The 27,517-nt window shown below is 42.9% G+C and overlaps 1 protein-coding gene across 1 annotated transcript in view; it reads right to left on the reverse strand.

Moving 5' to 3' along the window:
- LOC115760743 (homeobox protein invected) overlaps positions 1-27,279 on the reverse strand; it is a 52,332-nt gene extending 25,053 nt beyond the window's left edge. Inside the window, exon 1 of the mRNA XM_030702223.1 lies at positions 25,249-27,279. Within this exon, the coding sequence (XP_030558083.1) occupies positions 25,249-26,614 (1,366 nt within the window). The 5' untranslated portion in view covers positions 26,615-27,279. The remainder of the gene's footprint in view (positions 1-25,248) is intronic.
- Positions 27,280-27,517: the final 238 nt, after the last annotated feature.

The raw sequence follows: 27,517 nt of genomic DNA on the forward strand, positions 1-27,517 counted from the left end.
TCTCGACACCGATTTTTTGGTCGAAATTCAAGTCCAAATCTTACCCCAAGATTCGTATATAGACATGGGTCAAAAATGACCACCCCCATATCTCGGCCAAATCTCATCCGATTTTCACGAAGTTTGGCTTTTTCTTCATGGTTTTCCCTCTAGATTAATCTGGCATTCAAGTCTGAACACCGATTTTTTGGTCGAAATGCATGTTGGAATCTTACCCCAAGATTCGTATATAGACATGGGTCAAAATTTACCACCCCCATAACTCGGTCAAATCTCATCCGATTTTCACGAAGTTTGGCTTTTTCTTGATGGTTTTCCCTCTAGATTAATCTGGCATTCAAACCTCGACACCGATTTTTTGGTCGAAATTCAAGTCCAAATCTTACCCCAAGATTCGTATATACCCATGGGTCAAAAATGACTACCCCCATATCTCGGCCAAATCTCATCCGATTTTCACGAAGTTTGGCTTTTTCTTCATGGTTTTCCCTCTAGATTAATGTGGCATTCAAATCTCGACACCGATTTTTTGGTCGAAATTCAAGTCCAAATCTTACCCCAAGATTCGTATATAGACATGGGTCAAAAATGACCACCCCCATATCTCGGCCAAATCTCATCCGATTTTCACGAATTTTGGCTTTTTCTTCATGGTTTTCCCTCTAGATTAATCTGGCATTCAAGTCTGAACACCGATTTTTTGGCCGAAATGCATGTTGGAATCTTACCCCAAGATTCGTATATATACATGGGTCAAAATTTACCACCCCCATAACTCGGTCAAATCTCATCCGATTTTGACGAAGTTTGGCTTTTTCTTCATGGTTTTCCCTCTAGATTAATGTGGCATTCAAATCTCGACACCGATTTTTTGGTCGAAATTCAAGTCCAAATCTTACCCCAAGATTCGTATATAGACATGGGTCAAAAATGACCACCCCCATATCTCGGCCAAATCTCATCCGATTTTCACGAAGTTTGGCTTTTTCTTCATGGTTTTCCCTCTAGATTAATCTGGCATTCAAACCTCGACACCGATTTTTTGGTCGAAATTCAAGTCCAAATCTTACTCCAAGATTCGTATATAAAAATGGGTCAAAAATGACCACCCCCATATCTCGGCCAAATCTCATCCGATTTTCACGAAGTTTGGCTTTTTCTTCATGGTTTTCCCTCTAGATTAATGTGGCATTCAAATCTCGACACCGATTTTTTGGTCGAAATTCAAGTCCAAATCTTACCCCAAGATTCGTATATAGACATGGGTCAAAAATGACCACCCCCATATCTCGGCCAAATCTCATCCGATTTTCACGAAGTTTGAATTTTTCTTCATGGTTTTCCCTCTAGATTAATCTGGCATTCAAGTCTGAACACCGATTTTTTGGTCGAAATGCATGTCCGAATCTTACCCCAAGATTCGTATATAGACATGGGTCAAAAATGACCACCCCCATATCTCGGCCAAATCTCATCCGATTTTCACGAAGTTTGGCTTTTTCTTCATGGTTTTCCCTCTAGATTAATCTGGCATTCAAATCTCGACACCGATTTTTTGGTCGAAATTTATGTCCAAATCTTACCCCAAGATTCGTATATAGACATGGGTCAAAAATGACCACCCCCATATCTCGGCCAAATCTCATCCGATTTTCACGAAGTTTGGCTTTTTCTTCATGGTTTTCCCTCTAGATTAATCTGGCATTCAAACCTCGACACCGATTATATGGTCGAAATTCAAGTCCAAATCTTACCCCAAGATTCGTATATAGACATGGGTCAAAAATGACCACCCCCATATCTCGGCCAAATCTCATCCGATTTTCACGAAGTTTGGCTTTTTCTTCATGGTTTTCCCTCTAGATTAATGTGGCATTCAAATCTCGACACCGATTTTTTGGTCGAAATTCATGTCCAAATCTTACCCCAAGATTCGTATATAGACATGGGTCAAAAATGACCACCCCCATATCTCGGCCAAATCTCATCCGATTTTCACGAAGTTTGGCTTTTTCTTCATGGTTTTCCCTCTAGATTAATGTGGCATTCAAATCTCGATACCGATTTTTTGGTCGAAATTCATGTCCAAATCTTACCCCAAGATTCGTATATAGACATGGGTCAAAAATGACCACCCCCATATCTCGGCCAAATCTCATCCGATTTTCACGAAGTTTGGCTTTTTCTTCATGGTTTTCCCTCTAGATTAATCTGGCATTCAAACCTCGACACCGATTTTTTGGTCGAAATTCAAGTCCAAATCTTACCCCAAGATTCGTATATAGACATGGGTCAAAAATGACCACCCCCATATCTCGGCCAAATCTCATCCGATTTTCACAAAGTTTGGCTTTTTCTTCATCGTTTTCCATCTAGATTAATGTGGCATTCAAATCTCGACACCGATTTTTTGGTCGAAATTCATGTCCAAATCTTACCAAGAAGTTTAGTCGATCTAGCCATGTCCGTCTGTCTGCTCGTCCGTCCGGCCGTCCGTCCGTCCGTATGTATGAACGCAAGGATCTCAGAACCTATAAGAGCTAGAAACTTGAAATTTTAGATGTAGATGCTCCTAGCTCCCGCGTAGATCGAGTTTTTTTCCGATAATCAATAACTTACTCCGTTTCCAAGCAAGCGATAAAAATCGATATCGGTATCCTGGTTTTTGGGCAATTTTGGTAAATAATAAGAACTAGAGTCACCAAACTTGACATATAGCTTCTAAAATAGAATATATATATGCATTTGATGTTGGAAGAAGAGGGTTCAGGGTATCCCCTAGTCGAGAGCTCCCGACTAGAACCTTGTTTTTCTTAAATCTGAGTAGAGCTCTACAGTAAGGCTGGCTCTGGTTTGTTTGTAAATATGCGACTGACATCGTGAAATTCTCTTAATAAAAAATAAAACTATTTTTTATAATAATCTATTTCATTCTAATATATTCAATTTTCTTTGATACAATCGGAATTCTTGAAAGCACCAAAAAACTCATTTAAATTAGGCGTTAGAGTATCTTAAAGTCGACTATGCTAGTTGTTGTATACATACACACATATATGCACACACACACACACACTTGTTTTGCTTAAGATTTCTTGGCCATATGTTGAAAGTTGTTGTTGCTGCCGCAGTTGCTGGCAACGAATCTGCGTGCTGCAATGTCTGTTCTTGTAAGATTTGTTGTTGTTTTTGGTTTTGTGTGGACCCACAGCAGCGTTTTTGGCATCGTTAATTAACACATTAACATTTGCCAGTTTACATGAATTACATGTGCAAGCGAACCAGCTGCATTGTCGAACGGATATGCCGACTGTCAGGGTATGCACATATGTTACATACATAAATAGTACTCACGTAGGCAGCCATAAACAAAGGCTGAAAACTGCTGCTGCTGCTGATGAGTTCATTAGCGAACTAATTTCAACTTAAATTAAACTTAATGCGAAATGATGATCGTCATCAGCAAAGCAAACAAAGAATCAAGGCGCTAAAACAAACAAAGCGACAGGCGGCAGCAACAAGACAACACAGCGAAATAACAACTGTAAAAAGGGGAGCAACAACTACGAGAAAATAAAAATGTTTTAATTTGCAGCTTCTGCCCATTTGAGCGGAAAAAATCAAAGGCGTAAATGCCGCGGCAGCCCCAAAAACCACCAACAACAAAAACAGCAACAACAGCAACAACGACAACAACAACAACGACAATCGTCAATTTGCGCTGATCGCTGCTGCGTTTAAGCGCGCTCTCAGTCCAACATGCAGCTCCAACATGTTCGAAGCTCCAACATGCTGTTCTTGTTTTTGCGTTTGCGTTTGGGTTTGCCTTTGCTGCTGCTGGGGATCGGGACGACACAGTGCACATCCGTTTTGTATTGGCGACAGCGCCCCCCCACACCAGCTCCCGCTGCCTATGCTCCTGTCGCTCTGCTGTTATTAATAAAGACCACACATTTTGACAACGAGAGGACCACCCAAGTGCAGCTGCCGCTGCCGCTGTCGCTGCTGCTGCTGCTGCTGCTGCTGCGCCAACGCTGACGCTTTGACGCTGACGCAGACGTCGCTACGTCTCATAGTTGGCTGCCCTTTGCATGCTTTGCAATTTAAAGGCCCCGCTTAATTATATGCGGCCAAGGGTCCAGGGGAATGTAAGGCAGCAGCACTGCGAGGCGCCCGCGTTGTTGTTTAATTCCCAAATGCTCGCTGAAATGCAAATTGTTTCGAATGCAACCCCCAACAGCAGCGGAGAGCGACGCAAAGGAGAGCGACGAACGGCGAGAGCGAGATGCCTATCGGTGTTTTGTAATTACAATCGAGGGTAAATATTTATGGCCGCTGCTTGCGTGTGGTCAGGCATGGTTAGTTCGACTTCTTGACTTCCCCTCCACCGCCACACAACTGAGTCGTACACATGTGGACGGGGGTTGACGCTAACTTAAGCTGGTTCCAATGGCGCCCACCAGTTAATAAAAATGTCAACTGTAAATGGCATTATGCAAATCCAGCAAGAAGAGCACGCAAAAGAGCAGCAACAAAAACAAACTACAGCAACAAAAACAACATCAGACGTAACTAATCCACAATCAATCGAGAATGACAACAACAACAACAACAACAATAAAAACAGAAGCAGCTTCTAACAACTATCGATATCAGGTGCACTACACTGGACAACAAAATCTATGCCCACTTAGATATTTGAAGTGTAGAGGTATAGAGCAATTTTTTGATCACCATAGAAATTTAAAATTTGCATAATTAGATTCACTTCCCTTTTAATTCTACGAGAAAAATTATTAATAATAAGTAAAAACACTGAAAATTACCACAAAGTGAATTTTAGCTTTCCAAAAAATCAAGAGCTTAGTGTAATTATTCTAATTTGTTGTCTATGTTTACAACTTACAACATTACACAAAAAAGCCAAAACAAAAGAAAATACAATATTTTTTTGTGTCGCACAGTGCTGTTACGGCTGTTTTTGTTGTTGTCTCTTCTGTTCTTCTTTTTGTTGTAGTTAGCGGCCTTCATTTACAGCCGCCAGCAGTAGCAAAGGGAACATCAACAACAACAACAACAAGAACAACAACGACAACGGCGACAACAATAAAACGGCGAGGACCACCCCTAAAGTGGCCCCATCCTCAGCTTGATTCGCTGCCTACACCGATCTTCCTTGGTGGTCCTGCTGCCGCTGCCTCTGTCTCTGCTCCCATTGTTGGCGGATTTGCCAAACTTTGACGCCGACTGCTGCCAAGTCCAATTCGAAGCTGGCGACTGGTTTCGCTTTGGCCCGTTGGCTCGGACCCAGTGAGTCACACTGGCGCAGAGGGAACTCCTAGGTGGAAGTGAGCGTGTGTGTGGTCCGCTGACGTACTGAATCATCTACGTCCAGCATGCGGAGCAGGGCGAAGAATGAAGCTGATCACCATGATTGTGATCTTCTTCATTATTGCGTTCTTGTGTGCGCCAGTTGCGGGTGCGTCTTTTGGTCAAAGTCAGAGAAAGAGACAGAGAGGGAGAAAGAGATAGAGGCAACATCTTCGGCTTCAGCTTCAGCTTGGGCTTGGGCTGTGATCGCGGCACAGATCTCCAATTAGCCTGCCTTCTGGTTGATGACTTAATTAAGTCTGTGTGGCGCCTGGCTGTGCATTGTTGTTGCAGTTGTTTTTGTTGTTGTTGTTGTTGTTGTTGTTGTGGCATCGATTTCGATTGATTTGTGTGCCATGGAAAGCAAACAGTGGCAGCCACAGGCATAGGAACAGGGTCAGGGACAGTGACAGGAACCAGGCACAGACTTGCCCCTTGTCTAGTTAATTGGAGGGAAACTTGCAGTTCAAGTGGAAGAGTTGGAAATGGGGGACAACTTGATTTATATGCGTAGTCCACCCCACACACACAGGCAGAGATCACACATGTCGCCTTATCCCCTCCAGTGTCTGCCCCGGATTCATTGTCAAGGCGAGTCTCATATCCAACGCTCCATCGTCTGGTTGGAGTTTAAGTGTTTTCTGCATTTTGTGACATCTTTTGCGTCACATTTCTCATGTTGTGAAATATTTTGCAAATCTCTGCCAGTTGTCGCTGGCGGCATCCTTTGAAGCATCAAACGCTGCCAATGTGGGTGGCCCAAGGCCCAAGGCGAGCTGCAGCTCGTGGAAATGAGCTTCTACTTTAATGGCTTACAATGAAAAGTGTGTGCACAGAATTGGGCCTAGTTGTGCGTGCTTGTGTGTGTGTGCGTGTGTGTGGTCCCACTTGCACTTTCCGTGGCGGTCGTGAGTCAGCTGGCCAGTCTCTACTCTGGCCAAGCTGACGTCTGTCGTTTCTTCTTCTGCGGCTAGTTTCTTGCTTTCCCCGAACCGCTTATTGAACCGCAAGCTTTGACGACAGTTGCGGGCGGGGCCCGGTTTAATGGATTTTTAATGACAAGCATTTGGCCCGCAGTTGCCTCAAAGTGAAAAATAACTCATTTTGTCCCAGCGGCTAGCGTACGCCAATTGCATATTACCCCAGCCCCTGCCTCCATGCCCTGGCCATATAATCACATAATCATATACCAATAAAGCAGCCACAATGTCTCCGGCTCTGAGCGGGACTCCGACCATTCAGGTTAATGTCAACAAATTCACGACAATTTTGTTACGCCGCAACGGAGCAGCTTTTACCGCCCACAATTTAGAAGCTATCATTGCCCGCGAGCGCAGTGGGAATAGCAAGTTGTCATGAGCATGGGATTGGGCACTGGCCCAACTGGAGCGCAATGATTCGATGGCTTGTTGGACCCGGTTCCACTTGCCTGAACTTCTGGCGATGTTTATTTGCCGCCGTTTGTCAGTTGCGCAAAGCCATTTACCTTGGTCCATCAAGCGGGCATTTAAGTTGTTTTGCATACCCTGGACTCAAGCAGTCAAAAGGGTATTTATATGGACATAAAATATGATCTTGGATTGATGGGGATCTGTGCAACGTTTGGATATAACTTATATCTTCATTAGTCCTCCAAGAAACTTAATCACGAATATGTGCCCAAATTATAATCAAGGTAGTTCCTAAAATTATGAATTGGTTAATAAGCAAAAGGCTGCACATTTGCTTGGATTACAACAGTTGATTCCAAGATATAATAACAATAAGAAATCAATTTAATCACTGAAATATTTAATATATTGCATATCTGTTTCTCAATTTGATAATAATTAGCTATAAATAGATATATACATATACGTGCCATAGAGTATCTAAGGCCAGCACAAAAAAATAGGAATAGAAAACAAAAGTTGAAAATGTATATTCAAGCACAATTAACAGGGTATTTAATAGTTGAGTAAGCTGCAATATCAACAACGCTGAGTGCGCCTTGTTTGCCTCACGCCAGCGGTTGTCGCTGCGTTTCTTCTTCTTCTTCCTCGTCTTACATTTGCCTGCACTTGTTCCACCCATCCCCCTCTCCGCCCCTCCACTCCCCACCCCTCCTCTGTAACATCCATACTATCCACCATTGGCCATGAGCAGTCGCTGCTTAGACACACAAACAAACTGTCAGCTCGCCGTTTTGCAGCTGATGGATTTTACATTACACATTAAACAACACACATACAAATAGACACACACACACACACAGACACACACATATGTAATTGTCGTTTGTAGCTAAGATGAAGTTTGGACACGTGATTTGTTGTGTTTGAATGAGAAGGTCGTTCGAATTTCGAGTGAAGCTGAGTCTAGTTGAATGCGAATGCAAGAGGAAACGCTAAACGAAATGCTTTTAACAGTAATCAAAACAAGACACGCTGAAATCGCATTACATAACTATATATTAAATATGTTACACACTTTAACATATTAACATATTAAGTTAACAGCAAATGTTTTATATTATAATTGCTATCAGTAGGAACCGTTAAAGCCTCTATAAGAAATAAATAGATAATGGATTTGACAAGGAGTCTTGACAATATATTTAAGTTCATAAGATCAGAAATATTATATTAAATATGGCATATAATTTTACACACATCACGCCAAACCGAAGATTATGAATGATGAATCTTCTCCCAGCATGCTAACAGCTGTGCATGCTTTAACAGCATGAATCAATGTTAACAGCTGCATGTTAGAGATCAATGTTATCTACAATTATTACGATTTATATTAAACTGATACAAAGCTAAATTGTTCGCTTTGAAGTAGTCAATGGGATCAATAGGTTAGTTCAGTCAAATGATATTCAGCAATAATTTAGCTGGATTATAAAATATAAAAATGTTAACGGGCAATTAATCAATTAATTGAGATATTTAGCGACAACTTCCAATTAACTACATCGGCTGTTTGTTGTATAACTGCAACACTCGGCCAATTGCCTGTGATTAACAGGTGCAATTATGGCGACAAAAGCCAACAGCCTCACCGACTGCCTACAGTTGTCTACAGTTGCACACGTGGACGACACCAAGAGATGTGACCCGTTCTGAGCGTTGAGTGATGGCATCGGGAATAACTCAAAGTTGGGCTCAAACGGCAACTCGAACTCGACTCGGTCTGAAGTCGAGCTCGAGCCCGACGAGCCAAATACGACTACAGTTCACGAAACTCAACCTGGACAATTAACACCTGCTCGACTGCGAAACGGCAGCGGCAACAATAATAAATAATAATTGCTCCAATGGAAAAACATGGCCAACAAACGCGTTTGTCAAAACAGCCACGACAACAACAACAACAACACGAGTGAAAGAATGAGCTACACACACTCACACACAGTCACACACACGCACACACCTGCTGCTGTAGCCTCGACACTTGGCAGCTGGGAAAGGAGATGGCGACCGGCCACCTTCCTCCAACTGCCGGCGTTTGCGTTCATATTCGGGCTCCGTGTCTTGGCCGTGGTCTGTGCCTCGACGGCGGCACTCACGACACACGACTAACAACAACAACAACAACAACAACAACTCAACATTCGCGCAACAACATCATTAAGTTTTAAACATTACTTGCGCTCGCACACACATAAATAAATAAAAAAATATATATTTTTGCCTATTTTTTTCCTCATTTTTGTCGCATTTTGCACAGCAAAATAAAAAATGAAATGAAAACGTGGCATTGCCCATTAAAAAGACATTATATGGGGAAAAATATCATGGTATTTTGCAATAGCAACAACAATAACAACATCGTTTAATTATTTTGGAACTGTGCATCTTAAAAGACATCGAACTGAAAGTTCAAAGTCACAGTTTCAGTTGTCCAAAGCATATTAAAAGAGCTTAAAATAAAGTCTATGTACTCTCCAAAAAAAAAAAGGTGCGAAAAATTGTTGTGTAAAACTATAAGAAATATTATCCGATTAGTGTCGAGCCTTTATTCAAAGACATATTTCAAATTTACTAAAGACAAATTTGACATTTGTCTGGGCTAAAAGATTGTCAGATCGAAGATTTAATTTTTTGTACATGCTACGAACTTATTTCAAAAGCACACAATAAAAAGTTTATAAATAAATGCAATTCAACAAATTGAAGAAGTCCAGACAACGGTCTAAATCCGGATGATTGCAAACTATCCAGTAAAAAAATCCCCTCGGTGTTCCGGATAGTGCGGACTTCTTCAATATTTGTACAGGCGGGAAATCAATAATAATATTGTATATAAATTTGAACCAATATAAATATGCCCGCACAAAGCCGGGTAACAACCGCCGGCAATAACATTTTTAGATTAACTGTGAAAAAAGGTTGTCTTTAATTGAGATCGTACAAAGCCGGGTAACAGCCACTCCTAACCTAAGAGCTAAAGTTAATTAATCAATTAAATAGTTTTTTTTTGTTTTAATTAACAATTCATTTATTATTTTGATTCTACCCAAAACCTGCGGAGTCCCAGGACTCTTAATACACTCCGCCATCGAATTCCGCAAGCTTCATTTACGCTAAATGATTCGAATTGCAGTGTATTAAGAGTCCTGGGAACCACAACACCCGTGTCTTAAACTAATCCATAATTAATGGGAAACCACAATTTGAGCTGCAAATCAAAACTACGAGCGGGGTATTAAAATAAATGCAAGTGCAAACCGCAAATGAGAGAAACAGCCTTTGATTCCCAACAATGCGCAGATTAACCGCAAAAGCCCAAAATATATTCCAGTTGAAAGCAGGCGCCACGGGAGCAGGAGCGGGAGCATGAGAAGGCGCAGGCCTTGGCCAGCTGCAGATGGTCAATGTGCTGGGACGAGGTTTCAGGTGAGGCGCCAAAAGGAGACAGGAACTAACTGAACTGAGCTCGACTCAACTCAAGTCAACTTAACTCGGCGCAACGGAGCGGAACGTCAACTAAATGCAGATGAACGTGGCCACAGTCGAAATGTGGGTCTGTCGGCCGCTCCATCATCGGGAGTACCACACGCATATCCAATTATTTAAATCCCCTAAAACGGACACACACACACACAGGTGAGCCAGGGCCAGAAACAAAGGTGGACGACTACCTTGACTACCTTGATAATGAAATGTTTCAATCAAAGGCAGTTAAATCATTTAAATTGTCCGACGACCAGCTACGGGATCAGATCAGCTGCAGCACTCCGCATCGATGCGGACATGGCAGAAAAACTAACTGCGAATAATAAAAATATGATTACGATGTATAAATGCAAATAGCCGCAGCAGCAGGAAGCTGTTAGTCCAACCAACGGATCCCCCAGCTTAAGCATGGGCTTGCACTCGTCCCTGGCGACCTCAGAGCACAGATCTCAGGCAGATGTTCGAATGGCATTCGGGGCAGCAGGCAGGACAAACGCTTGACTCTGGGGACAACTTGTTAATGGACGACATTCTTCTGATTGGACTCGACTCGGCTTTTCTCCTCAGTTATGCCGACTACATGCACTCGCATGTTTTGACTTTTTGTGGGTTTCTCGGCCTCATATTAATTGAACAATCAGTTTCTTGTCAGCAAGATGTTCTTGCATAAAACAGCTACACCTGCTACAGTGAACTAGCTGGTAAGCGCTGCAAGACTACTTTCCAAATATAAATGCAAGCCAATTAGTCTGTCTCTCTAAGAACTGCTCTATAGACATCATATAACTATTTCTCAAAGGCGGGTTGACAGTTTTCTAATTATAAGTATAGTAAATCTTTTAAATTTGAATATAAAGCTATAATGACAGTAGAAGAACTACACTTTTGTTTCATTCTTGAAGGAATCTTAGAATTGATTTCTCATAAATATTGTTTCAAATATCTCAAAACACAAACTGGGTAGTAGACTGTATTAATATAGTGAGGATATATCTATATAGGGATATCTCATATATCTCTATACTTTTAACAACGTATTTTATGCAGGGCGGATTTTCGTTTCACGGTTTGAACCAGCAACCTGCCAGTTTGTTCAGTTCAGCCGGTTTTACACACCATTGAACCTAAGTTCTAGCTAAATTAGTTAATCGACAATTTCCGTTTTCCTTAAAGTATTGGAAGATATAGTTATTTACATGTTTAAGTTCCGGTTTGATAAATACCCAAAATTATCTACCAAATATGATAAAGTGTATCCAAAAGTTGTAGCCCAATTAATTTGAGTTTTGTGTGTAACCTTCCCCAAAAAGTTGTTATACTCACGTTTGGCTGGATAATCCGTTTAAAATAATAAATCAATTGGAGTTCCAGACTTAATACTTTACTTTACTTTACTATACTTGACATATGTGTGTATATTTATATATATATATGTTTCTCCGTAGGAAAGCTTTACTGTACCCGTGCAATTAGAACAGATTTTGGACAACTGCCACAGCTACACACACACACACGCATACACACACCACACTCACACACCCTTCACACACATCTGTACTTGTGTATTTCTATCTATTTCTTGCACGTTTTGTTTTGTTTGCGTTTTGTGGTTAACCGATTTGATTGTCTCGATTTCTTGATTCGATTGCAGTTGTTTATTTTTTACACGACATGACACTTTTTATAGTCATGTACGAAAAAAATAAACGAAAAACAAAACTAAAAACATATCAAAATTCAGTGAGTGGCCAATTTAGGCGCAGAGTCAATTGCAATTAATCAATTCCAAATATAAGCATAAACTACAAAATAATTTAACCTTTAAAAAGGCAATTAAATCGTTGCGGCAACAGTCAATTGCTCAGATACAGATACAGATACTCGGATACAGATACAGATACTCGGATTGTTACTTACACAGCGAATAGGAATTAAAATCGAAGCCAGGCTGTGCACGTTGCCGACCAAGTTGTACAATTAATTGAAGTTGAAGGCTCAGCGACAACAAACAATTAACAATTAACAATTAAATAAATAAATAAACGAATTCGTAGAGGGGCTGCGCATGCGCCAATTACCTGCAAAGAGAAGAACAGACGCAAAGGCAACAACATGAATTAATGGCCAGCGGCAAATCAACAAATAAAACGCACTCAGCCCGGCTCTGACCGAGCTGGCCGACTGGCTGCCACATGCAACATTAGTTTACAATTGAGCAATTGGATATCGGATACGGCTACAGATGTAGAAGTCGACGCGATTTTAATCGCTGCGAGCGCTCAGTGCGCGTTAATTGAACCCATCCCAGTTCGGAGAACTAGAGTATCTAGATACTAGAACTAGCTAAATGAGCCGCAGATCAGCTGCGTTCCGTAGAACACTTTTACAGCCCGGCCAGGCCCCGAATCGACTGTCAGTCAGTCAGTCAGTCAGTCAGTCAATCAAATCAGCTCAGCTCAATGTCAATGCACTCGCCGCAGACACAAAGAGCGAAACGCTGCGTAAAAACATTTTAATCAACTTATCAAAAAGTGTCAGTCAAGTCGGCAATCAACATTTGCCGCGTGTGTGGTCCTCGTCGTCATCGTCGTCTCCAGCTTCAGCCCAGCTTCAGCTTCAGCCCCGCAGCAAGCTGACTGACACCAAAGTTAAGTGGCGCACACACACACAGACACACACACATACACACGTATATGAGAGCAATTTCAAAGTCGTTGTTGACGAAGCCTCCGCTCACAGCCGCAGCCAGTTTCAAATGCAACTGTATCTGTATCTGTATCTGTATCTGTGGCAAATGTATCTATGAGCTGGCACTCTTCGAGCCACAGTTGTGTATCTTAGGCTCAAGCTCGGTCGCAGGGCTGTTGCTTGTGCTGAGCTGCAAAGCTTTAAGCCATCAATCTTATTGACACCGTTTGGAGGCAAAACCAGACCAAAATTCAAAAAACTCTGGCCTAGCTAGACGGCCGCCAGGCATGCCAGACTCCATGCAGCTCAGGAGCTGTCGAGCGGGCGTAACTGCCAATTGAAGTTAGAAACAAATTTCATTTAATAGATCTTCGCTAATAGATCACCAGCTAAACTGTGGAATTATCACGATAATAAGCAGCACATCTAACGATCAACGACTTCACAACTTGCCCAGTTTATATGTATTTACTTTAGTTAGAATATTAATGACAGCTATTCGCATATTAATTAGCATTCGAGTTTTATTCGTGCTTGCACAAAAATTATGTCAAGACTTTCACAAATTGCATAGCTCAGTTGAATATCATCAACATTTCATGTGGGTGGTCTCCAGCTGTAGCGCTCATCCATCACACATCTATAAGTCATTCATCATAATTTTAATCAATTTATTTTACATAATTTCAGCTCAACTTTCTTTGGCTTTCAATTAAACCACAAAGGGCTAGTTGGCTTGGGGAATGCAATTTAATTACTGCAGTTCGATTCGTATAGCCAAACAATAACAATGACAAAGAATGCACAAACTCACATCATCATCATGATCATCGTGATCATCATTGTCAGATGTCAACAGCGAGTCCAGCTCCATGTCGGCATCGAGTCGCTGTGATTGTCACAATTATTACGCACATAAATCGCAATGAAGCCCCAATGACCACATCGACGATCACGACAATGGCCCAGACGTACATATATCAACAGCATTCGGATCGCTAAGGACAACAACAGCAGCAAATTGAGTCGCACGCGTTCCCTCTGCCTCACTCTGTATAGCTCTCTATGAGCAGGAACAGTTGCAGCACCCGTTCCAGCAGCTCAGTTGCATCCATCTGCCTGCCAGAGATGATCATACGCAGTTATCGCTGCGGATCAGTAGCCGCCGCTTGCCCCATGCCGCATGGCCCCGCTCCCAACAGCTGCCGACTGAAAACTGCATTTCATTAATGCTCGATTCTAACTGCTTAATAAAATTTATTTGTATGCAGCGGAACGTCGTCAGACGAGCTGCATTCGAGCTTTATTAGAGTGGCTCCTCGGTGGCTCTGCGAACCGCGTCAGCCACTCGGACTCCGGCTACGGTTCCGAGTCCAAGTCCAAGACTACTTCTCTGTGGCTCTTTCTACAGGACAAGCTTAAGCGCTGTTCGTGTTCGCTGTCAACTTGGGTGGTCCCAGTCAGCGGCAGCCAAGGAACAACAACAACAGCAACAAACAACAATAACAACAACAACAACAGAGGAACAACAACCACATCAGCGCGAATTTGTGTGGAGCAAAGCCAACCAGAGGCTGCAGCTTGTGCAGCCTGCAGCAAAATCGACTTAATTTTATTATGCGCCCATCGCCTGGGAGTCGCTGCATGCCACATGTTGCAGGCGGCCTGCATGGGCACGACTATATAGATCAGAGTTAGACAATAGCTGATAGCCTTATGGGAACTGTGCTTGCTTGAGTCATCAGACTCGGCATTATCGCGCCCTGACATTATGAGCACTCGCCGGATCGCAATTAGTTAAGGCCACAACAAAGCGGACCAGATAAATCCCGTTCCAGTTGCTGCAACATGTTGCACATGTGTGGGGAATAATCAACGCGAGTCCATTTTACACACTCGACACTTTTGTCGGGTTGCTACATTTACAAATTGAAGGTATCCAGTGTTGCCCTTTTGGCAAGTTTGTCAATAAAATATATATATATTCAAATGGGAACAATAAAAATAAATATTGTAACTTATATTATTCCTAATCTTCCACAAATCAGATATAAATCGAGGGAATTCTAAATTATCTATTTTGTATTTTTAAAGTATCTTCAATATAAGGTATGTGCTTAATGTGTGGAGCTATATATAAATGTGGATTTGTTTAATTTATGTGAAATCATTTAGATAAGTTATTTTTCTATTTTTTGTTTTGTTTTGCAAGTTATGTTCATGTGAAACAGCATAGCTGCGTTTTACACGAGCCAAGATCTCTATATATCAATCAATTTTAGTCTATAAAGTATTTTAAATAATAAAGACTCTTCCGTTGAATAGATAATAACAGCACATGAATACTTTCTAATCAAGTTCAATCTACTTTGGTATATTAAACCATGCTGAAGATTCACCAAGACACATCAATATGTGATATATATATATGTAACATATATGTGCATCAGAGTATCTAATGGAAAAACTTTGATGCACTTACTCGACGGGCGAGTAAACGGCGGCTGCCGCTTGCAGATTGGCGCCCCTTTGCGGCACTCGCGCCTTATTATTTCCGAGAAGAAGACTTAGAATCTCTCAATTATCGTGCGCTACAAAATGAATATTTACGGAGCACTCGAGGCGTGATGGCAACACGGCTGTGGATCTGTTTGAGGCCAGCTTTGGAGCTGCGGCTACAATTTCAGCAACAGCTTTTCAGCTGGTTGCCGTGGGCCGACGATCAGTTCTTTTGTTTCTCACTAAACTGAGCTGATTTGAATTTGCTGGCTGGCCACACAGCTGAAGACCTTTGAATGGTACTCAAGTGTCAAGAGATTATGAGTTGGCCAACTCCAGCTACAGCACCAGCAACGACTCCAATTGGAAATCGTTTCACATGATAATGAAGCAGTAATTCCAATAAGTGTGACTATCGGTTTTGCTGCGGGCCGCACGACAGCAGCCCCACATCTCCACTTCTCCACGCTGATCATCATCACGAACAAGTAATTAAGGCGAAACAAGTAATAAACAAACAATAACCAAGTCGCCGACGCCGACGCGGACGCCAACATATGTCCGACAAGCCGGAGCGGTCGGAGAGGTGAGGCTGAAGCTGACAGCCCCATGGCTATGCAAAGCGGCAGCAAAAGTGAAACCAAAGCCAAAAGGCAGAACCATCAAAAGCAACCAAAAGCCCAGCTCGCTTCCCAATTAAACTTGACAAATGCGGTTGACCACACGCACGCATCGAGCATTGGACATCGCTCACCCGGTTACTCAATGGCTCCAAACTGGCGTCTCTGACTCGGACTCCGACTCTGACTCGAACTTGGACTCTGACTCTGACTCTGACTCTGACTCTGATGGGTACTGGGGCATTCCAGAACTGTGAACATCTCTGGGCCCTGGCTGTCGTGACTGCGACAGGCCCAAAAGATGCCTGGCCCGCCCGTCACTCACTGGCATAAAATAATCAAAGCGATCCCCCCGCCATCCCTCAGACAGACATGTCAACTGTATGACAACCACATCAGCCACAGCATCGGCATCAGCCAACTCATCAGCCACAGCATTCAAAATGTCAATGAGAGCCACAAATTCCTGTACAGGTTTCACTCAGCCCGAAGCCATTTCGAGCTGTGCTCCAAAGGGTGTTAGTTATGTGCCTCAATTAACGCCATGCAGCATTAAGGCTGGCAAGCGCAGGGAGGGAGATCAGTTAAGATTTGTTAAGATATGACTTTTCATTGATCGCAGTTCACACGCAGTTCACCATATAATCCAAGTTATTGCATATGTTGAGAAAACTCCGAAGGTAATTACGTATAAATAATAAAACAAATTATGTCTAGCTTTTGACTAACTTCCCGACTTTGGGTTCGATTTGCGAAACTTGTTTTGTAAGTCCACAAAGCCAAACCAAAATATTTACAACAATAATTATTTCTAAAATTAGATAAGTTCAGAAAACTCAATCTAACTTAGATATACAATATATATTGCTGCGAACTCGTTCAAATAGTTGAGTATTATATTTTACTTCTCCTTCTTTTAAGTGGCATCCACTTAGTGCAAAACTAATTTAACTAGCTCAACGTAATTTATGGCATTAGTAACACAATTTAATAGCGGAGAGTTTTATATTTATGAACCAGATCGGAACAGTTGACAGTTGAAATGTTTAGCTGCAATTCGATTAGAGTCGAACAAATTGGCTGCTAGCTAAACAAATCATTGAGTGGAGTCAACTCTAGAGAACGAATCAATTGCAAAACGAAACACGAGCATTCGCATAAAGAATGAGAACCTGGAGAACTGGGCGCGTACTGCAGCCAACTCATCTGAGAGCTTAGCTCATTATTGACTTGCCACATAAAACAGCGAGTACGAACAGATACAGATACATTTGCTGGCACAGATACAGATACAGATACAGATGCAGATACAGCTAGAGACTGAGTAATAAATAAACGATTAAAAGACCACAAACAAATGAATTGTGGCTGCCGTCAGGTTTAATTAGTTTTCAATAAATTCTTGGCCGAGTTCGCCTGCTGTCTGCAGTCATAATGAGGCTTATTTTGATTATTTGTTTATTTGTTTGCCTGTTGGCTTTTAATGCATGTTTATGCCGTCTGGCTGATTGACTGACTGACTGACTGACTGACTGACTGACGGACTGACTGAATAACTGGCAGTCACCTCGTGCCAGAGATTGATCGCATTTGTATCTGCGGCCTGTCATAAGAAATGAATACGAATACAAATAAGAGAATATGAAATACCTGCCCTGCCCACTTTGGGCAGCTCCACGATTATTATACAAGTCGCTTGATGAATGAAGTCATTTGCTTGTAGAAAATATTTTGACAGCTGTAAATATTGACGGCAAGCCATAAAACATTTCGGCCTCTCGATCGAGCAGCTCGCAGCTCGCAGGTCGCAGCTCGCGGTTCGCCTCGTTTCCAAATTAACACAAATGAAGTTATAAAAATGATTTTTATACGCCAGCAATGCGATTCATCTGAATTCATCTGAATCCAAATGCGGAAACTTGTCTTCTGCGCCGAGCTTGGCCCGGGCTCAGTCTGGGTGGTCCCCGAGGCACCGCAGCCCGAGCTTTTGTCTGGCCCAAGAATATGTTACGTATACGCACAAAGTAACGAAATCAGCTGTGGAATTTCGGCTTGTCTCTGGCCCCACCTTGCCCCCCCCGCCCCACGCTCCCGCTCTCTATCTCTCTCTCTCTTTCTGCGTGTGAAATTGTGCGTATGTTAACATGGAATACCACAGACAAAATAACCGACTATAGCTATACCTTTCCCTTGTATTATAATCTTCTTTTGACATGTCCGACAAGGTATATATATACATGATCAGTTAGATTTCAATATATCGAATCAAAACTTTGCACATCCAGCTTTACACCTCTCCTAGAATAACTGAACAAAAGATGCCCCGCCATTAGAGTGGCTATGTAAACCTTTAAAACCTACAATTTGACCAAAATATAACCAGTTTAGATCGGAATTAAGCCTCGATTTTGAACAGCCTACTTTAATGTATTTAACATAGCTGAAATGATTCGGAACCACTTTTGAAACCACTTTGTGTAATGTGAATCAATTAATTATTCGGAATAATTTGTACAATTTCTTATCCAACATCGAACTACATTTCAGCCGGAATAAATTGGCTAATTTAAAAAAATGTTTTATTTGTTCAGGAGAAGAAAATAAATTACACAAATTTAATAAAAACCTTAATTTAAAATAAAAATCAGTTACAAGAAAATCTGGTAACAATTTAAATAAATAATGAATGTGATTTAAAAAAACAAAATTCAATTAAAATTTGAACAAATTAATATTTGGAATGCAAGCGAGATTTTTTAAGCCAATTGTATTATGATATACAATTAAAAAGGTTAGAAGATAATATTTTAAAGGAAGCCAAATATTAAAAAACCAAATGCTGAGGAAATTACCCTTTGCGCCTCATACCGCGTACTGGGTATACACGGCCGTTAATAACGCTTGCCGCAGCAGTTTCAGGCCATATCTACAACAGTTGCAACAACAACAACAACAACAAAAGCAGCAACAACAACTGCAGATCGCATTAACCAAATGCGGTCAGCAGCACAGTTTAAACGACATTTTTGCCGGCTGATATGGTCTCGTTTTGGACTGGGAAACTCTGGCCAGAGCCCAGGCCCGACAGTTTTATTGCCAGTACGAGGCGCATGGCTGCTGCTGTTGCTGCAGTTGTTGTTGCTGCTGCTGCAGTCGTGCCTTAAAAGGTGCTACCAGTTACAGTTGTTGCTGTTGCTGCTGCTGCGCGATAACTTAACAGTTGAAATTAATTTTTGTCACTTCATAAATCGCCCAGCTGATTGCCATGGCTATGATGGGCTTGCACATGGGCGTGGCCTCCCCCAGGAGGCGTTGAGTTATGCGTGTTGTGACCCAAAACTAGTAAAGCCCCATAAATGGCCCCGAGCATACGCTGACCACGACTAATTCCAAGCATATTCCTCTACGTTTAGGGCACTCGAATTTTCTCCAAGGTGTTGAATGTTGAATGCTGCTGAATGCTGTTGGCGTGCCCCGGGAAATGCGCAACATTTCCATTTAATAACAGCAACAACAACAACAACAAGAAATTGTTAGACTATCAAGTTTCTTGCTCCAATGGCTTAATTTGCCTTCTAAGGCTGGCGGAGTCTCGAGGCCAAGGAAGTCTCGACTTTTGCCTCCGCAAAGTCCCCGCCAAGTCGGCGTCTATATGGCGTCTATATCTTGATTATCATATGACGTGACAGCTACGTATTCATATTCATATTTATGTATGCATTTAGGTCATAAACATGCTATAGGCCCAGCTATTGTTGCCGTTGTTGTTGCTGGCTTTAGTTTTATTGCGTTCCCAACGCAAATTGGCTCGCAATTGGGCGGGCTCTGTGACTTGTCCCACAAATGAAAAGCTAAATCAATTTTAAAGTGTTCCCTTGCTACAATTTAGAAGCTTTATAGACATTCAAAGGTAAATTCAATCATTTTATTAATTGAACTTATTTTATAATTTGATTAATGATGATAAAAAGCTAGTTGATTGTAGAGTTTTTATTGAGAAAAAAATATATACCTGCGGGTTCATCTTAACCACATCAAGAAATACAAACATAGAGAAATACGTGTCCTTAGCACGTTTTGAATTATGAATCATCAGCAGAAAAAGTCTCTACTTAAATTTCATCTGACCCATAAACTATTTTATACCGAGTGGAATGGGGTATATTGCTTAATGCCGACCCATTCTCTTGAGATCGACGTATGGTAAGATTCCCTACACTATAAGAGACACAGATTGCATTTTTGAACGTGGGGCCTCCCATTGCCTTTGCCTGATTAAGAGAAAACGATGTATATCGATTTTCTGATTTGACTTTTAGCCATATCTCGTAGCTTATAAGAAACTGCATCTAAAATATAGATTCTGGTATATAATCCCAAATAGGGATTGAATTCATTTATAGCCACACCCTTGCATGCCATATAGAAGATCTACAAGGATAGCACCAAAAGCAGCCTGGTTATTGAAGAAGAATTCGCCATAGTATGGGGCAGAGGATATCGGAGGAGGTTCGTTGCAGGGTATCGCCTCGCCTATAACACTCTTACGTCTTTATGCCTCGATAGAGTCATACGCAGTGGGTCACGTGCTCGGCCCAACTAATTGGCCGGCATAAGTACTTGGGAGCACAGTTTCACTTGCAGGCAAGTGCAGAAAATGTTGCAAATAGGTCTTAAACTGTTGCAAGGCGCCACTTATTGATGCCATGCAGTACATTGTGCCACTTTAAGGGGTTGGGGGGACAGGAATCGAAGCAATCGAATCGTTATTAGGTGGCGACCACTTGACGGGCGACGCCTAATGGCCTTCCCCCCCTCCCCCGTCTCCCTCCAGCCATAATTACCAGAGAGCTACACGTAACTGCAGAGAGCAAGAAAGTAGGGTATCTGAAAGATTCGGTGAGGCTGCGAAAACAGAAATCAACAAAGTATTTTGCAGTCTCAAGTATTGTAAAATTGTGATAAACGCAGCGTTTTAGGGGCGGGAAGTTTGCCAAGAGAAATGCCAAATGGGAATTGTTGTTGGGGGACTTGGTTTTCTGGTTTTCCAACTGGCAAAACGCTGGGGCCAATTTTCTAAGCAAATTTTCCATTGAGAAATGCGCAGAATGAGCGAAAAGCGAAGCGAACAACTTTCAACTAATTTTTAGCTGCGTTGCGCGGAAAATTCTTGAGGCGGTTGGCGGCGGGGTGGGCGCGGGGTGAAGGTAATTGCAGCCAGCCTGATGGGTAATTGAAATTCGTTTGTTTATGTTGTCATTGTTGTGGCTGCCACAGCAGCCGCTTGTTTGTTGTTCGTTGTTGCTCGTTCTGGGCAAATTGAAAATTACTTAATGGTTCGGTGGCCGGGGCTACTGTTAAATGAGCGCCAAGTGCCGGACAAATGCGAAAATTGGCTTTGCCTGTGGCCTAGCTGAAGCTGGCTTCCAGTTTATCGAATTTGTTAACTGTCTCGTCTGTAATTGGCAACACGAGCAGCTGTTGAAGCGCTCAGCTCAAGTGTGTTGACAACGCATATTTATGTATAGGCCCGAAACGAACTTTGATCAATTATGCGACATATTTCGGATCACTTTCTCAGTCTTGAGTAGCTCAAGAGCTTTTCTTTTCATATAGACTCTATATCATTTTGTGGTTGATCAGGCTTAGCTCTGCATACTCTGATTATACCTATTACTCTTACGATCTGCAATTGAGCTGACAATTCTTGTGGCGTATTTCATTTGAATAAGCATATAATTATAGATATACAACGTGCCATCTGCGAACACCTGCAACACCTGCTCTCGCTTGAGCTGTTCATAATATGAGGATTACACTCAGTACAGGTCGTTAGGGTTAAACAAAATGAATCGGAAGAGTTCCGGCATTGAGCAACTAGAGAATTCCGTAAGGATCGAAGCCGTTTTCTGTCTATCAAAATGATAGACAAGGTAATACCTAGTAAAAATTTGTTATACCCAGCAGTTAAACACGCCCAACCTGCATTTTGAGTCCAGGCAAAATCTCATGCACTCCGAGCAGAACTTAAAGAACTTCTAGATAAACTTAAAGAACTTCTAGATAAACAATAGAAATAAATAACTCTAGACATACTTTAAGCAAAAGCCATATCAATACGAGTTTTCATTAAGTTTTTAAGTTTAATCAGTTTAAGCCAAAAGCTTACTTTTTTAAAGCCTTAATATTTTAAATGCAACAAATAAATGTGTGATAACTGTTAATTCCGCACACACACACACACACACACTTGTCGCATTAATTTGTCAAATTAACACCTTTTAATAAAATTTAATAATTTTTCTTGTCGTAGTCATGGCAATTTTTCAAAAGCACCAAATTTATGACTTTTTTTTCGGTATTTCGTGTGCATTTAAATGTTGTTTTTTTTTCTTCTCGTTTTATCTGCAGCTTTTGCAGCTGTTGTTGTTGTTGTTGTTGTTGTTGTTATTTTGATTGCTGTTGAACAAATCTCACGGTAAATCATTGTTGCAGCCGAAAAGCAACAACCAGGCCCAAGCCAACAGCCAACCAGCTCCGACTCTGACTCCGACTGCCGCTCCAGCTCTAGCTCCAAGTCCAGCTCCGGCTCCGGCTTCAGCCGACGCCATCGCCTACAACATTCATTCAAATTATGGAGCCGCAATGCGATCGAGATCTCGTTTTAGTCACGCTAAATTTATAAAAAAAAAACCAACAACAACAACAATAAAATGCATAATACATTTTTACAATAAACACACCTCAAAAAAAGAGAGAGAGAAACAACAACAACAAAAGAGAAGAAAAAAAAACGTTTCGTTTTCTGGTTAATTAGCGAGCGCGACAAACCCACCCAAAAGCGTAGATTTATGCACTCGGCTTCAGGTTTGGATTCCAGATTGAAATGAATTTGAGAATGGAGCTAGGCGGGGGGCTATGGGGTAGTCGGATTCAGTTGAGCGCCCAAAATTACTCAAATAGGGACCTGACATTAATCAGTGTAATACGTAAATTGCCGGAACAAATAATCAAGAGTATCTTAGGGTAAATACATATGTTAAACCAAGAATAGTAGCTGATAGGTCGCAAGCAAGTACTTAGAGGGATCCAGTGAAAAGCATTCAAACCAAAAATTGAATTGCAGATAAGATCAAAAAGACAATTATGAAAATCGATAATTATCGATGATTCGATACTTTAAGGGATCTAGTCGAAAGAAGTTACCTTTTGCACAGAACCGAGATGCAGTGGGAAGCTTTTGAACTTTCTTTTACATACAGGTTACAAAAAAGTATGTTGCCATGTCTTTAGATCCTACAATACCCGATAAAAGACAAACATGAGAATCGATAGTTATCGATAATTCGATATAAGCCTGATCTGTGCGTGCACCAAATTCGAGGTTGGTAATGGACTCGGATGAGCCTCCTTTATCCTTTTAAATAATAGATAAAGGCTTTAGGAAATTAGATACTCAGCATGGAATAACCCCACTTAACATTAGACTTCAAACTCTGATTCATTAGCCTCTTAATCTTTTTATGGTGACAATAGACAGTAGGAAATAATAAATAATATGATAACTATGCTTTTTAACTCTCACAATAAATGTTAGTTTTTTGTTTAGAAAAATGATTGCCCCAACATTAGTTTATTATTTACTAGTAATAAATAATTTCATTAGCAAGCATTAGAGAGTCTATATCTATCTATATGATGACGCCCACTTGAGAATAGTGGATAATACGAAAAGGCAACAAAATGACAAGTTAAACATGAAACGGACCTGGGCGTACCAGCCAATAGAACAACCCTTCGCATGCCTAACCCTGGACGAGGAGCACAGGGACTTGTAGTTGGCCACATCAAATTATTAGGCAAACGATTACCAAATTCTCTGCGGCGGCATAAACTAAATTCATGAGTGCCATGATTGTTGGGCAGTGTTGGAAAGGGGGTGGCAGATGGGTGCTACACACGCACACACACACGCACACTCACACACACAGGCACTCGCATAATGAGCTTAAGTTATGTTACATAAGCCATAAGGACATAAAAACCACTCGAGCAGACACTTCATGAGTGGAAGTGGAAGTGGATGCGCCTGCGGATGTGAAAGTGGATGTGGACTTGGACTTGGGTGAGGTTTAGGGTGAGGGTGAGGGTGCCTTTCACAGTGCTGTGGCATGGTGTGGAATGAGCGTGTCACGGCTGTTGCCCCTTTTTTTGGTGGTTGCAAACTAATGAGCTGCAGATTGACGCCGTTGCCTGAACGATGCGATGTGGTGTGGTGTGGTGTGGTGTGGTGTGGTGTGGACTTCTCTGTGGTTGCCAGTTTGTTTGCTTAACTGTTTACGAGCCACTCAACCACTCAACCACTCAACTACTCAACACTCCCCACTCAGCACCCTCTCTGCCCCGTATACCCTGTGAAGCTAAGCTAAGTGAAAGCTGCTGCACTCTTCCTGTCTGGAGGTTAGTGACAGTATCTAGCTACATAATCAATTATTAAACTAGGAGGAAAGTATTCAAAATCCCATAAAAATTATTTAATGATATATTGTTTTAATAAGAGATTGAATACCTTGTATCCCATAATGTATATAGATTCTTGATCAGAGAAACATTGATTCCTCATTCAGAAATTACGAGCATTATTAATAATTATATTATATAGCTAATCTAGATATAGTTTGGCTAAGTATACCTGAACAGTATACCACATTGCACTCTTGAGATAACTAATAATTGATGCCAATTCTAAATAAATATGGATATATATACATAACTGTATACCCAAACATATTTATGACCTCGATATTAAGTAGTCTGACTTTATATTTCAAGAAACAATTTTATGTATAGATGCAAACTTGAGTAAATTTTGACCGATATAAACTCACTTTAAGACTGTTTGTACTTGATTCACGTGCAATTATGGACTTTTTTCGCTCAGTGTAGTTATCCTTTAAATATTTCAACTATTTCATTCACTACAGTTATTAATCTGTGTCCCACTTTAAACCAATTGTAATACAGGAATACGAATTCGAGCAACTAAGCCTAATCCATGCTTCCACTTATATTCCATAATTTTAGGTGAGAACTAAATTCACGCAGATCTCAGTCGGAATTCCACTCACCTGAGCTGGGGCGGTCGCTGTAGCGCGTGCAATAGACCCAGGCGGGCCACACAATGGGCGTGGAGCTGGTCGATGTCGAGGTTGTCGCGGCTGTCCCATCCTCTGAAGCCTTGCCGCCGGCCGCTGCTGGCGCCGGCGACGTGGCGCTCGGCGACTTGACCAGGTCAACAGCTGCCGGGTTGTTGGTGCTGCTGCTGGTCGCGGTGCTGTTGGAGTCGTTGCTGTTGCTGCAGATGTTGGCCAGCGTGCTGGAGAAGCTCAGGCTGGGCTGCGTCTGCGTCTGCAGCTGCAGACCTGGCTGTGACTGTGACTGCGACTGCGCCTGGACCAGGTTCAGGGGCTTGGCGGCCTTTCGAGGCGTCTTGAGCGGCGCTGCGCCAACTGCTCCAGCAGCTGCCCCGGTTGCGGCCAGGCGCTGCTGCAGACGTGATCCAAAGTCCGCTTTGAGGATGTTGTCGATGCTGAACTTGAGCGCCCGCTCGTGCATGTTCTCGTTGAGATTGTTGTTGTTGTAGTTGTGGTTGCTTTGCTGCGCCTGGAAGGGATTGGGCTGCTGCTGCTGCTGGTGCTGCTGCTGCTGCTGCTGGAGCTGCTGTTGCATGAGCAGTTGGTGAGGATGCGCGGCCGGGGCAATGCCCAGCGCGGTGGCCGTTAGCTGAGCAAGTGCATCCTGCCCGGAAGTGGGTCGCATTGCGGCAGCTGCCGCCGCCGCAGCGGCCATTTGCAGCTGCTGTGACACTTTGGGGCCGCGCAGGCCGCCCAGCGGCATCACGGCGGCTGTGAGAGCATTGACCCTGGCGGCGGCCATAAGCTGCATCTGCTGCTTCATCAGCTCCTCCGCATAGAGCTGCGATTTGCGCAGGAACTCCTCCTGAAAGCTGGCCGGCGCAGGCATGTGGGGCAAGGGACTGCCACCGCCAGGCTCCTCGGCGGCGTGGGAGTGAGAGTTGGAGACGCTGCTGAATGCCGACGGGCGGTAGAGTTGACTCATGAGCAGGCGCTGCCTGGCCTGGGCGGCAGCTACCTGGGACTGCTCCTGGCCCACGCTGAGCACGCTGTTCTCGCTGCAGCAGCTGGCGGCGTCGTCGAGCTCTTCGTCCTCCTCCTCGTTGGGCTCCTGGTCGTCCAGAATGTTCACCATATGCTCGTCGCAGTTGGAGCCGTCGTCCTCCTCGCCATCCTCAGGCTTTTGTAGCTGCGGACTGCTCCCATGGCTGCCAGCTGGGCCCAGCGGCAATGGCAGTGGCAGGCAATCGGGATGCATTGCACCCGCCGTTCCTTCTTCCTGTTCTCGCTGCTGGTTCCCGGGGCTGCGTTTCAGTGTCAGATTCAGCGTCGGATGGCGACTGCTGGCCAGCGTGGACATAAGTGTAGCCAGTTTTCAATGGACGCAATGCTGCTGCTGCTGGTTTTTTGCCTCGAGGCAGATGTTCGGCTAGCCCTGTGTCAGTGGCTGCAAAGCCGTCGGCATTTTTAAGTATCGGTATTTACAATTCGCAATTAGTTCACCCGCGCACACACACACACACATACACGTATACACACACACAAACACGCAGAGGCACTTTCGATTCGTTAGGATGTGATCGTCTCGCCGCTAGATGGCGCTCACGCACGTCTGGCTTTCAATATTCAACATAATACTATAAAGCGTCCAGAAAAAACAATAAAACTCTCGCCCGGTTTCCGTTACGTGCGCTCTGCCAGTCAGCTGAACCAACTGAAGCTCCCGCGAACTTGCAACTAAACGAGACGGCAAAAATGAGCAAGAGCGAGCAGTCGCCAGTCAAGCCACAGGGCCCAAAACCGGAACGGCAATAAGAACAAAACACACACAGGTAGAGACACACACACACACGCGCACGCACGCAACCAAACATTGTTCGTGCGCTCTCTTTTCCGCCGCTCTCTCGCATTTCGAACATCCAATGAGCAGCGAGCTGCGCTCGCACTCTATTGATGTGTGTGTGCACGAGGGTATGAGGCAATTGTTACACTAGCGTTGTCTCGCTCATCCAGCGCTCTGCCCGCTAGCCCGACCGCCTGTCAGTTGAGGTTATGTTAAGTGTTTGTATATTTGTTAATTAAGTGCACTGCCAGCGTCGCTGCTTTTGCCGGCTGCTCCTGCTGCTGCTCCTACTCCTGCGGATGCTGCTGCTGCTGCTCCACACAGCTTCGATTCCAGCTCCATCTGCGCTTGTCTTTTTGATTATGCGCTGCAGCATTTAAGTCGTAAATCTCCACCGTACATAAGTTTCTGGCTTGTGGC

This window comes from Drosophila novamexicana, unplaced genomic scaffold (assembly GCF_003285875.2).
Source record: "Drosophila novamexicana strain 15010-1031.04,08,12 unplaced genomic scaffold, DnovRS2.1 tig00000008-arrow-pilon, whole genome shotgun sequence".
Taxonomy (NCBI): Eukaryota; Metazoa; Arthropoda; class Insecta; order Diptera; family Drosophilidae; genus Drosophila; species Drosophila novamexicana.